Source organism: Macaca thibetana, chromosome 11 (genome assembly GCF_024542745.1).
Source record: "Macaca thibetana thibetana isolate TM-01 chromosome 11, ASM2454274v1, whole genome shotgun sequence".
Taxonomy (NCBI): Eukaryota; Metazoa; Chordata; class Mammalia; order Primates; family Cercopithecidae; genus Macaca; species Macaca thibetana.
Window position 1 is genome coordinate 93,701,279 of NC_065588.1, and position 17,855 is coordinate 93,719,133.

A 17,855-nucleotide genomic window follows, 5' to 3' on the forward strand; every position below is an offset into this window, starting at 1 on the left:
CCATGATGGCAGAAAGCCTGTCTGAGAATGGAACCAACCTGGAAGAAGCAGTGCTCTGAAACCCGGGGAAAAAAACAGGGCTCTTGTGACATCATTTCATCCCCTGCCTCAAACTATAGCAAAAGCCAAGAAGTACTCTTGGATTTTTAAAATTACATGAGTGATTATAAATTTAGGCCTTGACACAGAAAGACAAACATCACATGTTCTCATTTATTTCTGGGATCTAAAAATTGAAACAATTGAAGTCATGCAGATAGAAAATAGAAGGATGGTTACCAGAGGCTCAGAAGGGTAGTAAGGGGGAAGCGATGGTGGGGAGGTAAGGATGGTTAATGGGTACCAAAAAAATAGTTAGAAAGAATGAATATGACCAGTATTTGATAGCACAATAGGAGGACTATAGTCAATAATAATTGTACATTTAAAAATAACTAGAAGAGTATAATTGGATTGTTTGTAACATAAAGGATAAATGCTTGAGGGGATGGTTGGATACCCAGTTTTCCATGATGTGATTATTAAGCCTTGCATGCATGTACCAAAATATCTGAGGCACCCTATAAACATATACACCTACTATGTACCCACACAAATTAAAAATAAATTTTTTTTAAAAGAGAGAAAATGGACAAGCTGGAGACTGCCTTCCCTCCTCCTGGTGAACAAGTGGGCAATTCAGGTAGATAGAAAGGCAAGGGAGGAAGAAGGGAAATAGAGGTAAAGGGAGGTGATCATTTCTTTTCTCCTTTTTCCCAGGATAGAAGCCGGGGGACAGGTTTGGGCCATCAAGCTGCTTGGTCAATGTGAATAATTGGAACTCTCATACAATGTTGTCAAGAGATGTGTCATGGCAAAAACTCCTGGACAAAAATCTGGCAGTTGTTTTTTTAATGAAACTACAAATATGAATATTCTATGACCCAGGAATTCACCCAGAGAGAAATGAAAACATGTCCACAAAAAGGTTTGTCTAGGAACGTTTGGAGGAGTTTTTTCATAATCAACCTAAACTAGAAGTAGCCCAGGTGGTCATCAGTAGGAATATTAACAAAAGGTGGGATTAACATACACTTAAATCCTCTTTAGTAATAAAAGGGGACAGACTCTTAATACATGCAACAACATGGAGAAATCTCACACACATCCACCCATCCCCCCTCCATCCTCTCATCTTACTTTTGGTGTATTTCAAAGTAAATTATAGATGTATGTATACTTCCCCCTAGTTTGGCATACTCATGATTCGTTCGATTTATTCTTCATTATGTGAAGGAAAGCTTATGAAAAAGAACACATAGAATATTGTTTCAAATGAAGTTCTAGAGAAGGCAAAACTAATCTAGGTTGGATAAAAATCAAAACATTGGTTGCCTCTGGGGAGCTGAGGATTGAGTAGGAGGGGACATGAGGGAATTTCCTGGGGTGATCATAATGTTCTCACATCTTGATTGATAGAAATTTGGGTAACACAAAGGTATGCACATGTGAGCATTTGTCAGCATCCATAAATGTATGCTTTAGATTTGAAAATTTAATTGCAGATAATTTCTTACATAAAAATGTAAACAAATATAGCTAGTTAATGAAAAGTATGCTGAAGCATTTAGGGAGTGGTGTACAGATATCTGCAATTTACTTTTTGAAATACATCAAAATAAGAGATTGATGGATAGACAATGAGTTGAATAGAAGGATAGATTATATGATAAAAAGAAAGTATTCTTAAATGTCGATGGCAGTAACTGACTGGTAGGTATACAGATATTCAATGTAAAATTCTTCCAACTTTGATACATGTTTAAGATTTTCATAAGAGAACATCTTTTTTAAATGCTCAGTTAGGTATGGGGTGCTACAGAGCACTCATTCTAAGAGCATGCTTTCCCCTGCCACTGGGGGAAGGCTGCGGGTCATTAGGACAAGAGACTTGCACCGCTGTTTCAGCATGATGTAAGTTGGTGTTCACTAGCCCCAGGAAATGGGTAGATAGAGTGCTCTAAGGCAGTCCTTCTGGAGCATGATACTTTGAGTGTGATGTGCTTGTTATATAGAACTTTTCAGTGCCCCAGTATGGAGATATGGAGGTGCTGAAGTTGCCTGTGACTGACAGAGATCTGGGGTCAGGCTGAAGAGGCCATGATGAGTGGCAATGAAATTGGGAACAAAAGGCCAAGGCTTAGAACAAAAGGCCCCAGCAGTGGGTGGTAGCATGATGTTTAAGAGCTAAAGATCAAGCAGTTCTCAGGGGTCACTTGTCCATTCACTCATTCATTCAATAACTATTTCTTAAGCAGCTACTATGTGCTAAACAGTGCTCTAGGTTCTGAGTATACAGTAGTCAACAAAATAGATATTCAAAATAGATATTCAAAAAGTCTTGGCTGGGCATGGTGGCTCACGCCTGTAATCCTAGCACTTTGAGAGGCCGAGATGGGCAGATCACCTGAAGTCAGGAGTTTGAGACCAGCCTGGCCAACATGGTGAAACCCTGTCTCTACTAAACATACAAAATACAAAAATTAGCTGGGCTTGGTGGCACACACCTGTAATCCCAGCTACTCAGGAGGCTGAGGGAGGAAAATCACTTAAACCTGGGAGGCTGAAGTTGCAGTAAGCCAGGATTGGTCCACTGCACTCCAGCCTGGGTGACAAGAGCAAAACTCTGTCTCAAAAAAAAAAAAAAAAAAAAAAAAAGTAAAAGAAAAGAAAAGAAAGAAAAAGAAGAAGGAAAAAAAACCACAAAAAGTCTTGATGAGGGAGAGAGGAAAAACAAACAAATAAATAAGTAAATAGGAAATATGTCAGATGATGATAGATACTATAGAAAAAATAAAGCAAGGAAAGTAAAAAGGAGTATCAGCATAGAAGGATTAGTATTATATACAGAGTGGTCTGGGAAGAACTCACACATGAGGTGATACTTAAGCAAAGACCTGAAAAATATAAAGTAGTATTTCTTATAGCTATGTTAAGGAGCTATCTTACTTTAGGGCTAAAGCAGCAAGTGCAAAGTCCCTCGGGTAGAAGTTTGCTTGCCATCTTTGTAGAAGAGTTAGGAGATCAGTTTGACCTGAATCAACATGAAGAAAGTAGTAGGGGATCAGAGAGATTGTAGGGGAGCAGTGATGATAAGGACTTAAAGACTTTGAGTAAGATGGAACGCCATTGGAGCATTAGAGCAGAGGCATGAACATCAGAAATAACATTATTTGCAATTTTAAAAAATTGTAAATAGACTGAAGGGCAAGAGTCAAGGCAGGAAGGTCAAGTATGAGCCTTTGATTAATCCAGATAAAGAAGAATGGGGGTTTGGAGCAGGTGGAAGAGCAGATAGGAATTAGTCAGGTTCTCATTACATTTGAAGGCAGGGCCAATAGGATTTACTTGGCAGTAGAGGTGGGATCAGAGAGAAAGAAAGGGGTTGAGAATGATATCAAGGTTTTTGGCCTGGGCTCCCAGAATGAAAGATAAATGCTATGGCAAGGATATAGGAATTTGGGGGGGCAATCAATAATTTGAGATTGGACATATGGAGTCTGAGATGACACTTAGTCATCTAAATTAAAATTGTCAGGTAGGTTATTGAACAAATGTGTCTGGAATTCAGAGGAGAGGTCTGGTCTGTAGGTAGACGTTTGAGAGTGGATTGCATGTAGAAGCTGGTAAGATCAGCTAGGGAGCATGTGAGGTTAGCAGTAACCAGGCAAAGAGACTGAGGAGGGTAGGTAAGTGAGGAGAACTGCAGAGGATGGCTAGATGCCACATGAGGGAAGTTCTCAAAGGATGAGAGGACATCAATCATGTCAAATGCTGCCGATGGTCCAGGGACCAGAGTGCAGCCTTGTCCATCCAATCTGCAACAGATCAAGAAGGATTCATCCTGGGGACACAGTGTGTATCCAGGACAGTTCATGTAGAATACTCCCTTTCTCAGCTCTCCATATCTAGTCAACCCTTGGAAGGAGCATGGCAAGGTTGAAAAGCTGAAATACTAAAACCCAGTGTTTAGTGAAATGGACTGCTTAAATCATTGTATTGGATTAGTTTTACATGTCTGATTAAAGTTTCCACCTAGCAAGAGGGAGCTTAGAGGAAAGGATGATGTATCAAAAATAAATAAATAAATAAATAATAAATAAATAAATAAAATAAGTAAATGGGGCTACATTTTCTTTACACATCTGCATGGTAAGTAATTAAGTGACCTCGCCGCATTAATAAAGAGTCACACTCTGAAAGGTCTATAGCTACTTTGACATTCTTTAGAGTTCTCTACCTCTTTTCTTTTCTTTTCTTTTCTTTTCTTTTCTTTAGATGGAGTCTCACTCTGTTGCCCAGGCTGGAGTGTAATGGCACAATCTCAGTTTACTGCAACCTCCACCTCCCAGGTTAGAGTGATTCTTCTGCCTCAGCCTCCCGAGTAGCTGGGATTACAGGCAGGCCCGCCTGACTAATTTTTGTATTTAGTAGAGACAGGGTTTCACCATGTTGGTCAGGCTGATCTTGAAGTCCTGACCTCAGGTGATCCGCCCACCTCAGCCTCCCAAAGTGCTGGGATAATAGTAGTGAGCCACTGTGCCTGGCCTTGAGTTCTATACTTCTTATTAGCCAATCATTTCTTACTACAATCCCCTGCTACAGTTAATGCTTCTTTTTGTTAACATTATCCTGTTAAAATTACTGTATAACTTTGGTCTCCTGATTGGACCAAGACTCATGTGGTGTCCCCCTAAAACCCCCCAGATTCATAGTGATTTCCCCAGAGGCCGTGGCTGAGCTACAGACTGTGCTCCTTGTCCTTTCCTTCATTCCAACCACTTGATTTTAGTGGAGGCCGTCCACCGTGGTTCTCAACCTCCTCAGGATTGGTTCATACAGAAAGTATCAGCCCAAAGCTGACCAGTCTTTCCCGTGTGTGTTTTTTTAAACTTGAGCTGGGGTGATGGAAACATTCTATATTAAGGTTGCAGCAGTGGTTATGCGCAGATGTATAAATTTGTCAATGCTCACTGAAGTGTACACTTATAATGGATGCATTTTAAGCGCCCTATATCTCAATATATGTGCTTTAACAACAAAACAAAACCTTGTGCTCTGGAATTGAAACTAAGGATACGAACTGCCTGGGGCAGCCAGCCTGGTGAAGACCAGACTGAGAGAAGGCAGCTGAGATACACAGAGGTAAAGATGAAGGCAAGTTTGTGGGCACTGGTCTCTGGTTCCTTTTGTATTCCAAGAGTGGATTTACCCCTTTCTTTTCTGCTATTTGTTCTTCTGTGCTAATACATTCTCTTGTTTTTGCATAAACTAGCTCAATTCAAGTTTCCATTACTTGTAACAGGAACTAAAAATATCTAATACAGAAAGAAAAGGTCATTGTAGGCTGAGCTAATCAGGGTGAGCAGACTTTATTTCGGAGCTGGATTTTGTAGGGTGCACAGAGGAAAGGCAGAAAGGCCCCGTAGATAACAATGTTAAGAAAGCACAGTGGAGAATAAGGATAAATTTGGCATTTGTGGGGTTAGGCAGAATATAGCAGTTCAGAGCAGGGACTTTGAAATCAGATGGATTTGGGTTTAACTCTTAGCTTTGCTTTTTTGCAAACCAGTGTCCTGTTGATTAGAGACAACCCAAGGTCTCTGAGCATCAGATAGTTTTTGCAAGGTTTAAATGAGATTAAGTATTTAAACCATCAAAATGACTAGCATAGTAATAAAAATGATGGTGAAAATAATAGTGGTACTTATTAATGCTTTTGATCATTGGGAAATAATACTTTAAAAACACAAATATTTAATTACAAAATAATAATTGGTAAAATTGACCTCAATGCCCTAGGAAAATTCTTAACCAAATTGCGATCACTTAGAAAAGAAGTAGGTGATTCCTGAGATCAGGAAGGGCTCACCAAGAACAGGTCATGCCAAATTCACTTCCTATCCCTTTTGTTAGTTTTATAAAGCAGAGGGAATAGGGGGATGCTATTGACATGGTCTGTCCATTTTAGAAAGACACAGGATAAGGAGATCACATAGCCTGACTTGGATACTTTCAGCCAGGAGAACCTCCCCTTTTTACAGAGTATCCCAGGTTTCTTGTCAGCTACATTCAATGTTTAGAAAGCCTTTCATTATCTGGACCTGAAATTTCTATATTGGTGTTTCAGTTCTACTGTTTGGAAGTGCACAAAAAAAGATTGGTTCTTCTTTCTTTTAGTACTTGAAGATTTAAGTTTCCTCTTCATCTTCCTTCAGATATTTTCTCATCTGTTATCTCTTTCCTCTGTTCTTTACATTGCTGTTCATTTAAAATAATTTCTAAACATGTCTAATGTCTTCCCTTCTGTATTAGTCTGTTCTCACGCTGCTAATAAAGACATACCCAAGACTAGGTAATTTATAAAGTTAAAAGGTTTAATTGACTCACAGTTCCACATGGCTTGGGAGGCCTCACAATCATGGTGAAAGATGAAGGAAGAACAAAGGGATGTCTTACATGGTGGTAGGCAAAGAGAGAGCTTGTGCAGGAGAATTTCCATTTACAAAACCATCAGATCTGGTGAGACTTACTCACTATCACAAGAAGAGCATGGGAAAGACCCACCCCTATGATTCAATTATTTCCCACCAGGTCCCTCCCACAACATGTGGGAGTTATGGGAGCTACAATCCAAGATGAGATTTGGGTGAAGACATAGACAAACCGTATTACCTTCAGTGCTTTATTGTACCATGTCCCTCTTAGAATTGGTAGTGATATTTCTGATGTTTTTTAGACCTATGCACATTACAGAAGGACAGACACCTGGGATGCAGTAATATTTTCATTTTTTGTTTTCAATACTGTGAACATTTTAAAGGAGCTACGTGACATTCTTAACTCATTTTGAACTTGAGAAAAACAAAATTGAGCTACACCCTTTAAAATATGCCTATAGCTGTGCTATATCTATTGACTTTTAAAAATCTAAAATGTAGGGTTTTATCATTATCCATCTTATTACTTTCAGTACAGTAACCTAACCTGTCAAAATCTTGATCCTGTCCTCTGTCATTTTAGTTATCCCTCCTGGCTTCATTTCATCCTCAAATTGGATTTGCATGATCCTACATTATAAGTCACTGACAGAAGTGTTGAATAGGACAGAACCAAGTATGGAGCCCTGAAGCATGTCATGAAGACTTCCTTCTGCATTGACTTCGTTTTACTGATTGGTCCTCTTTCAGTAAAAGGTTTCAACCAGCTAAAAATTTTCTTATTTGCACTCTGGTCATCCTCTCACGTGGCTGTCAAGAAATACTTTGAAGTTATAAGAAGAGCCTAGATTCTAGATGTATTAGGGTTCTCCAGAGAAACAGAAGCAACAGCGTGGGTTTTTTTTTTGTTTTTTTTGTGTTGTGTGTGTGTGTGTGTGTGTGTGTGTGTGTGTGTGTGTGTATGTAGAGAGAGAGAGAGAAAGAGAGAGAGAGAGAGAGAGAGGTTTTTTTAATTGGTTTATGTGATTGCAGAGGCTTGGTAAGTCCAAAATCTGGGGTAGACGGGTAGGCTTGAGATGCAGGAAAGAGTTGCAGGTTGAATCTAAAGGCCACCTACTGGCAGAATTCCTTCTTGCTTGGGGGAGGTCAGTCTTTGTTCTATTCAGGCTTTCAACTCACTGGATGACTGAGTCCCCCAACTAACCACCTCCCCCATTATGCAGGATAATCTGCTTTTCTGAAAGTTCACTGATTTATATGTTTAACACATACCTTCCCCCAAAAAACCCATAAACATCCAGAAGAGTGTTTGATAAAATAGCAGGGCACTGTGGCTGTTATGGACTGAATGTATTTGTCCCCCTCAAAATTCAAACATTAAAATTCTAACCCCCAAGCTAATGGTATTTGGAGGTAGCGCCTTTGGGAAATAATCAGGTTTAGATGTAGTCATGAGGTAAGGCCTCATGATGGAATTAGTGTCCATATAAGAAGATTGAAATGACAAAAGCTGTCCTTCCTCACCTTACCATATGAGAACACAATGAAAAGGCGACTGTCTGCAAGCCAGGATGAGAGCTCTCATCAGAGATAAGCATGGGAGGACTCTAATCTTGGACTTCCCAACCTGAAATAAGTTTCTGTTGTTTAGGCCACTCAGTCTGTGGTATTTTGTTATGGTGGCCCAGGCTAACTAAGATAATGGCCCAGCTAAGTTGACATATAGCATTAATCATTGCACTGAGGTTAGACACATCTGGCCTGCCATGAAGAATTGTTCAGGCTGTACCCTTCACAAAGGCACTATGCTGAGGAGTGGGTGAGCACTCTACAATAGTCAGTGTATCATGTACCCAGCCATGCACTTTGGACTAGGGCAACATCTCCTTGAAGGAAAGGGGCACTTTGTTTAAATTAGTACATAGACATAGTCTATGCGCCAAGCCACGTACACTCGGCCACATTTTTCTAATTTGCACAAAGCCTTAGTATAGGCAAGTTTTGATTTCACATCTAGCTTCTGATTCTGACTCAGTTTCTTAGTAGCTATATGACCTTGGGCAAAGTCATTCATTTCTATGAAGCCAGTTTTCCTCATCTGTAAAATGAGTGTATGCACCTGGTTCTGAGATTTAGATCAAATGAATTAACATGTATGAAATCCCTGGCTGGCCTAGTGTCTGGCATATAGTAGTGGAAATGGTAGTCAGGGTGATGATGTGGTACATTTTCCTGATCTACAACCCAGTATTCCCTCCAGAAATAGTCTGTTACGATGTTCTTAATTGCAAATATTCTTCCTTTCTTGGCTTAACTGTGGATTCCACTTAGAAACCTTGGCTGATCTGGATGACCACAGGGCTGCTTTCTAAATATTTAAAAAGCAAGAGATTGAGATATTGAAATTATTTGTCTGGCTTAGGCAAGGACAGTCAGAGTCGGGGGACAGTGAGACAGGCCTATGAGTTCCTATTGCCCGGAGCACACAGCTGGCAAGTCTAATTTTAAGTCCTTGCTGAAGTCCCTTTTGATGCTCATAAATGCAGAATATCCTATTTTATCAAAACAGTGAATTCTAGAGAGACACTAAACAGATGACATCCACGCAGCCCTCCCAAGCAGAGCAGAATACATGGTCACTAATAATGTTTGTAAATAAATGAATAAACTGTACAGAGAAATGCAGGATTGGGAATGGATAAAACATAGACTTTTTTTTCCTCTTAATTAAAAGGACTTGGCTGACTTAAAACACCAAAGCTTAGTTTGCCTTTGTGAAGGAAGGATTTGGAATCAAGTGTTAAATCTCTGCTGGTAATTCCATGGCTGCTTGATATCTCAAATACATAATGCTTTTTAGTTTGACACCTCACTCCCAAAAAGAGATAATGCTTAGTATAAATCAATTGTAAATGACTAGAAAATGGGAAAACCTCTCACATGGCTTGATTTTTTATAAAAGTCACAGTTTGGAAAGTATCTGACAATATGATTCCTTTGTAGAGGAGATCCCTATTCCAACAGATTCTGTTCCAGATGAATTTTAAAATTTTCCTAACAGAGCATGTCAGCATCCTTACCATCCTTTTTCTTGTCCCTCTCTTCCTCTTCTCTACAGAAAAGCAGAGTTGACAGTGACAGTGATGTCTGTGTACACCTGGCAGAAGGAAAACCAGAGGCTCATAAGAAGACAAAGGCTGTTTTCTTTTCAGTAATTCCCCTGTATGCTTAGCTTTCTCCCTCTCCACCCATAGCCAGGTCTTCCTGTATATATGAAGGAAGGAAGGACGGTAGGAAAGAGAGAGAGAAAGAGTGGGAAAGAGAGAAAGGGGAAAAGGAACAAAAGAGAAAGAGATTAGTGGTAGACCTAACAGCAGGATAAAAGGGGAAGAGGAGGAGTTATTTTGATGGATTCCTTGGCCTTTTGCTGGTGTCTATTGAACAAGTCTGATTCTGTGATAATGTATTAAGGGGTAGAAAGAACTGTGCTTTGGATGAAATTCCTGCTTCTGTTGCTTTAATTGGCCCTTAGCTCCTGAGACTCTCCGTTGAGTCAATTCCTTCTTAGCCATAGATAATAGAATTATAGCCTCAAAACAAAACAAAACAAACAAAAAAACACCAAACCAAACCAAACAAAAATGCTTTGATGTTGTCCAGTTCTTTTTGTGGAGGAAAGGACAAAGGCCTTGTTAGGGATGACTCAGCCAAGGTCATTCAGCCAGCTGTGGCTGCAGCTGCACTAGAATCCACTTCCTGAAATCAGTGAAGAGCTTTTGCTTTTGTCACTGCTGTATGCAAAGGCTCTACACACAGCTCACCATTCCCATGATCTTTAGTTTGATGTCACTTTGAGCGTTCCTGAAAATATGACAAATGCCAACTGGCTTGTACATTAATTTACTTTTCTTATGTCTTTCCAGGAGGCTGAGGAAACAGGCAGTCATATTAATTCTAAATACCTTGGTGTAGCATAAAATGTTCTCAACTATCATCGTCCTCTACAGTTCTCCCGGGACTCATGCCTCAGTGACCCTAATCCACCCTCTGTTCCTTGCAAACATTCAGTACCAACTTTGCATCCTTGTACAAACCACACCTACTGCCTGAAAAACTATAACAATGGCAACAATGGGCATTTATTAATTACATACTTACCAGCAAGGATTGATTGGTAAATCACTAGAATTAGTCACCTAATAAGTTTGAACATTGGTATACTGACTTACCATGCAGGGATATTAAGAAACCATAGCACAGTTATCCATGGCTTCTTGGCCTAAAAGGAATATTTAATTGTGTCACCCAGAGAATATCACCTTATATTAAGCAAGGATCAGACAGGAAAACAAATCATTCTAGGTATTTCTAGCAGGAAGGGTTTTACAATAGAGGATTGGAGGCATATAAAACCACTGATGAACCAGATGCATTCTGAAAGGCCAGAAAAAAGCTCTGCTAGCTCTCAAGTTCCCTCTGAAGTTCACAGGATGTCATGACTGCCTGGAACACCAAATTTGGTGATTTTTCAGAGACCACTGCAAAACTTTTCATCCACTGGCTAAAGCTCATGCAGTTGTCTGCCTCTTCTGAAAGATCACTAGTATCACCTTGTTTCTCCTCTACCTTCTACATATCATGGAAATTCCTTTTACTGGTGCAATATAACCTGGAAACATGTTGATAAGGACTTCTTGTAAATGTAGTTTCCAGGCCTTTAGCCTATGAGATATAGGGGATAGTGTAGAGTATGGTGCCACATTGTCAACAGACTATGAGGCACAGATGGCATTTATGTTTCTTCATATTGTGGTGAGAGAAATGAGAAGAAAATCCTTTTTTTAGGGCTTCCATTTCCATTCTAAGTAGGCAGTGACTTTTCTTATCTAAAGAAGTTTAAGCTTCCTCCTCTCATCACCATAGCATGCAAATGAATACTGACTGTAAAGAAAATAAAGGTACAATGACATTGTAAACACACACACAAAAACAAATGTTCTAAGGGCTGCGGTCATTTTCAGGTTAATAATCAAGGTCAGAGGTCAAGAAACTTTTTCTATAAAGGGATAGATGGTAAATATTTTAGACCTTGCAGGCTTTATGGTCTCAGTTGCAACTACAGGCATACCTCAGAGATATTGCAGGTTCAATCCAGAGCACAGCAATAAAGTAAATATTGTATTAAAGTGAGTCACAAATTTTTCTTTGTGTCTCAATGGATATAAAAGTTATGTTTACACTATACTGTACTCTAATAAGTGTGCAATAGCATTATGTCTAAAAATGTACCTACCTTCATTTAAAAATACTTTATTGCTAAAAATTGCTGATAATCATCTGAGCCTTTGGTGAGTCATAATCTTGTTGCTGGTTGGGGATCTTGCCTCGATAGTGATGGCTGCTGACTGATCAGAATGGTGGTTGCAAAATGTTGGGGTAGCTGTGGCAATTTTATAAAATAAAACAACAATGATGTTTTCTGCATGGATTTACTTTTTCTTTCATGAAAGATTTCTCTGTTGCCTTTCATGCTGTTTGATAGCATTTCACTCTCAGTAGAGTTTCCTTTGAACTTGGAGGCAATCCTCTTAAACCTTGCTGTTGCTTTATCAACTGAATTTATTTAATATTCTAAACCTTTTATTGTCATTTAACAATGTTCACAACATTTTCAACAGGAGGAGAGTCCACCTCGATAACTATTTTCTTTGCTTATCTATAAGAAGCAACTTCTCATCCATTCAAGCTTTACCATGAGATTATAGAAATTCAGCCAAATCTTCAGGATCCACTTCTAATTCTAGTTCTCTTGCTACTTACATCACATCTACAGTTACTTCCTCCACAAACGTCTTGAACCCCTTGAAATCATCCATGATGACTGGAATTAACTTTTTCCAGGTTCATGTTAGTGTTGATATTTTTACCTCCTGTAAATCACAAATGTTCTTAATGGCATCTAAAACGGCAAATATTTTCCAGAAGGTTTTCAATTTGCTTCACTCATATCCATCAGGAGAATCACAATCTATGGAAGCTATAATCCTACAAAATGTATTTCTTAAATAATATGGCTTGAAAGTGAAAATCACTCCTTCATCCATGAGCTGCAGAATGCATGTTGTGTTAGCAGGCGTGGAAATATTAATCTCTTTGTACATCTTCATCAGAGCTCTTAGGTACACTGTCAGTGAGCAGTAATATTTTGAAAGAAATCTTTTTTTTTTCCAAGCAGTAGGCCTCAACAGTGTGCTTCAAATATTCAGTTAAGCATTGTGTTAACATATGTGCTAATATCCAGGCTTTGTTGTTGCACTTATAGAGCACAGACAGAGTTGACTTAGCATAATTCTTAAGGGCTCTAGGATTTTCAGAATAGCAAATGAGCATTGGCTTAACTTAAAATCACCATCTGCATTAGCCCCTAAAAAAAAGAATCAGCCTTTCTTTGATACTTTGAAGCCAGGCATTGACTTTTCTCTAGCTATGAAAGTCCTAGATGGTGTCATCTTCCAATATGAAACTGTTTAGTCTAAAAACAGTTAAAAATCTGTTGTTTAGTATAGCTGTGTTCATAAATGATCTTAACTAAATCTTCTGGACAACTTGCTGCAGCTTCCACATCAGCACTTGCTGCTTCAACTTGCAGTTTCATATTATAGAGACAGCTTCTTTCCTTAAACCTCATGAACCAACCTCTCTTAGCTTCAACATTTCCTCTGCAGCTTCCTTAACTCTCTCAGCCCTTACAGGATTGAAGAGAGTTAGGTCCTTGCCCTAGATTAGACTTTGGCTTAAGGGAACATTATAACTGGTTTGTTCTGTCCAGACCACAAAAACTTTCTCTATATCAGTAATAAGGTCATTTCTCTTTCTTATTTATATATTCCCTGGAGTAGTACTTTAAATTTACTTCAAGTACTTTTCCTTTGCATTCACAGCTTGGCTACCTGTTTGGCACAAGAGACCTAGCTTTTGGCCTATCTTGGCTTTTAATTTGAAACGAGAGAGGTGAAATTCTTCCTTTTACTTAAACACTAAGAGGACATTGTGGGGTTATTAATTGGCCTAATTTCCAATATCGTTGTGTCTCAGGGAATAAGGAGACCTGAGGAAAGGGAGACAGATGTGGGAAAACAGCTGCTCAGGGGAGTAGTCAGATATGTACAGCATTTATGATGAAGTTTGCTGTCTTATATGGGCATGGTTCATGGCACTCCAAAACAATTGCAATATCAACATCAAAGATCATTGATCATAGATCACTATAACAGATATAATAATAAAGAAAAATTTGAAACATTGCAAGAATTACCAAAATGTGGCACAGAGACATGAAGTGAGCACAATGTTGGAAAAATGGTGCTCATAGATTTGCTCAGTGCAGGATCACCACAGACTTTCAATTTGTAAAAAATTACCATATCTGCAAACTGCAATAAAGTGAAGCAAAATATAATGAGTACTTGTGTGTACTCAACTCTGCCCTGGTAGTATTAAAGCAGACATAGACAATCTATAAATTGAGTGTAGTTGTGTTTCAATAAAACTTTATTTACAACAATAAGAAATGGGCCATAGTCTTCTGATCCCTGACATACATTAATAATAGGAAGCCAAAAAAAAAAAAAAAACTAAAGTAAAAAATAAAACCAACTTCCTCCACCAAAACAAACAAACAAAATTTCAGCTGTTAGAGTTGCCTATGACAATGTTAATGAAGGAGACAGTGAAGAGGGAGTAAAAATTATTTGCTGAACTGTTTTGGTTAAGGGGATGGGAGAAAAGTTAGTAGCTGTTTCTACACTTTGGTGAGAAGGAAGCAGAGACTAATAACAGAATCCATGCAGATCTTTGTAGTTGCTTATACGTATGAGTATGTGTAGTCCCTGGTATATATAATTCTCATTATACAGTTTGAACCTGGGAATTCTCAACAAAACTTTTTTTACACCATTATCAACAATCGTTCCAGTGCAAGTAATGAAAACCCAATCCAAATTGGCTTAAGCCAAAAGGCAGGGTGCCTTGGCTCTTGTTCCTGAAAACACCAGGAGCATTACTGACTTGCTGTAAAATTGGCTGTAAGTGTGTGGGCAATATCAATAGAAATCAATGTCTACATTGCTCAGCTCAGATACTCTCTGACTTTCTTTATTTTTAGTCAGGCTTACTTTCCCTTTGGGTGGGGCACATATGATCTTCCAGCCTTGCAAGCCCAGTGGGAAGAGAGTCCCACCTTCCTTATGGTTCTAGAAAAGTTCTAGGGCTGACTCTAGTTGGCCTGAGCTGGGTCTCAGGCACAATATGGAGTCAACTATTCTGGCAAGAGGGAAGGAAAATGGTGATTACCTAAGCTGAGGTTATGTGCCTCAAAGCAGATGGGGGATCAACCTCATCTTAACCACACAGATTGATAATAAGGGAGGAAGCACACTTTCCAAAAGGAAAATTGAAATGTTATCAGGCTACAGTGAAATGCGGACTAGGCTGGTAAAAACCATGAGTCTACTAGTTGGGCTTTATTTCATAAAGTTCCAAATTATGTTACACGTAATTAAGCACAGGTATCTAAAATAGAAGGGCTTATCATCATAGAGTTATGGTTCCAATGTCCTTCTAAGTAGTGGTGCTATCTCAGCCATGGGCATATAGCTGATATGAGGCAGATCAATAAATAAACTTGAACAACCCAAAGGAACTTGTTTCAGTAGGATAAATATAGCAACCTTTCCTGGGAAGTACCTTTCTGGAGATCCTCAAACAAGATGGAGACCATTTTCTTTTCTAAACCAGAATCATTTGATCATTTGTTCTTGTTTTTCTTTAGTTCTCATAAAAACAGTTAATAAGAGCAGGGGGTGCAGTGGGGGATGTTACAGATTCCTTTCTAGGATGCTGTGGCACTTGACTTTCCTTTAGCTTATTCACTGAACTGGATAAAGACTTTGAAGCTTTTAAAAGCAAAATGCATATAGATTTCCTTTTATCAGGTTAAAGAGATATGAGTTTCATCTTGCCTGAAACAGACCCTACCCTACCAACTGTGGATATGCGATTTCAGCGTGGCCACCAGCACCGCAGGAGCAAGCACTGACCTTTTAGATTATTGCCTAAGCCTTCATTAAGAAGAGCATCCAAAATGACAGCCATGCCTCTAAGGAAGCCCAGCATTCCACACTGGTAGCCCAAGCAGTGAAAATTGACTTGGCGTGGGATTCTCCTCTCCCAGGCCCCCATACTGGGAGCTAGGGGCACAAGACAGCATGTTGGCAGATTCCAATCACTTAGGAGCTTTCCTTTATGACTCTGCTTTGTAAGAATGCATCTAGTTAAATCCACAGGGTCATTGACTGTGGCTTTCAAAACAGGAGGTTTTATGAAGGAATGCAGACCTGGAATCCAAGGTTCAGAGCCCAGACCTTCAAACAGATTAATCGCCATGGGGAGCGTCATAAGAGTTTTCCAACTTTGGCTTCATCCTCTGCCCTAGCAACCACGGGGCCCCTATTCAGCAAACCCAGGTTTCCACTATGGTGTCTTGGACAGAGCACTGGGCAGGGAGCCAAGAACTGGGTTGGTCTCATTTCAGCTCTCCAACTGGCTTCCTGTGTGCCCCCTTGAGCAGGTTCTTAACTGCTCTGTCTGCATTTCCAGATTATTAAGTTAAGAGGAGAACAATAATTCCCTAAGACACACACAGTTCCAGGGTAGGGGATAGAGGTAGGACAGGTGGATGAGTGTGTGTGTGTTAGGAGGGTTGGTGTCTGAAGGGCAACTAAATCATTTGTCATGGAGAAAGCATCCTGCTCTGTCTCATGGGTAAAATAAGTAACTATCTGTTGCTCTTACATTTGCCTTCTGATAAGATAAAGAAGAGAGATGGGAAGACAAAATAAACAAATAGGACTGAGATACAAATGAAGAACTGATTGTCTATCCTATGAGTTTAATGTAACCTTCCCTAAGAATTTCTAGAACCTTGTATTTAAATTTAAAACCATATTTTTTTCCAAATTTGAATTTTAAATTATATTTTCCCCAACAAAGGGGACATATAAGAAATGCTAAATAAATATTTGTCATATTAGTAAGATAATTTTATTTTTATTTTTATTTTTTTTAGATTGGAAGTCCATATTTTATTTCTCTAGTGACATATTTACAGTTCAATATAAATTAAAGGCCTGCTTGTACACCAAAGCCAGGTCCCTTGGGTGGTTCAGTCAAAGAGGTAAGACCTCCAGCTGGCTCACAAGAGAAGCGTCCACTCCTTGGCCCAGGTTTTGGGATTTTGCCAGCCTTGAGCTCATCAATAATTTCTTCAATATCCTTAGGTGTCAAATCCTCATAGTAATTGTCATTTATTTGAACCATTGGTGCGTTCACACAGGCCCCTAAACATTCCACTTCTATAAGAGTAAAAAGTTTGTCAGGTGTAGTCTCCCCAACCTTTATTCCAAGCTTTTACGGAATGGCCTCCAGTATGCTGTCAGAGTTTCGAAGCATGCAGGGTGTAGTAGTGCAGACCTGAATGTGATACTTTCCAACTGGCTTTCGATTATACATTGTATAAAAAGTTGCTACTTCATATACTCTCATTGGAGGTACTTGTAAAACTTCTGCAACCTTGTTCATAGCAGAGATGGGCAACCACCCATTCTGCCTTTGGGCTAAATCCAGGACTGGAAGAACAGCTGCTGCTTTATGGCCTTCTGGATAGTTTTTTACTATTGCCTCTATCCTCTTATAGTTTTCTGGTGTGAAATCAAATGGAGTATCAGGGTTATTTTCAGGAGTATCTCTGTGCACAAATAAAGCACCTCCAGCTCCATTTTGCATAGCTGTCTTATGTAAATTCCTTACATGTCTTCCCCAGTGGGTGGTGAGGCCAGCCGCCCTGGCCCGGAGCGCCGCGGAGAAGAACATGGCGGGCCACACTGTTCACCTTTCCCCGGCCGCGCCAGGCGAGAATCCCCAGTAAGATAATTTTAAATGTTTGCTAGAAAGCCATCCTAATTAGCAGGTAGATTGCCTTCTGTACCAGATAAGGCAACCTGTGGGAGGTCCCTCAGGCTTAATCACAGTAGCTAGCATTTACTGAGTGCCTATAGTGTGCCAAACATGGTGTCTCACACTTGAATATGGGTTGTCCCATTTCTTCTTAGCACTAGCTGCATGCAATAAGGTGTTTACTGTCATCCTGATTTTGTAGATTGGGAAACTAACATAGATGTATAGGAATTAACCACGTTTCCATGAGATTGTGAAGCTGGGTTTTGAACCCAAGCAGTTAAGTTGATTCTAGAGTCCAAGCACTACCCCCTTCCACTGCTCTTGCCAGTGACTTCCCTGTCTACCCATTACTGTCATGTG

At 39.5% G+C, this 17,855-nt stretch overlaps 1 protein-coding gene across 1 annotated transcript; it reads right to left on the reverse strand.

The window, feature by feature from the left end:
* Nucleotides 1-16,602: 16,602 nt before the first annotated feature.
* On the reverse strand, nucleotides 16,603-17,462 carry LOC126930135 (NADH dehydrogenase [ubiquinone] flavoprotein 2, mitochondrial-like). Its single transcript, XM_050746825.1, is given in 1 exon segment — nucleotides 16,603-17,462. A coding segment is annotated over 1 exon segment (750 nt). The 5' UTR covers nucleotides 17,409-17,462; the 3' UTR covers nucleotides 16,603-16,658.
* Between the last annotated feature and the right edge of the window lie 393 nt (nucleotides 17,463-17,855).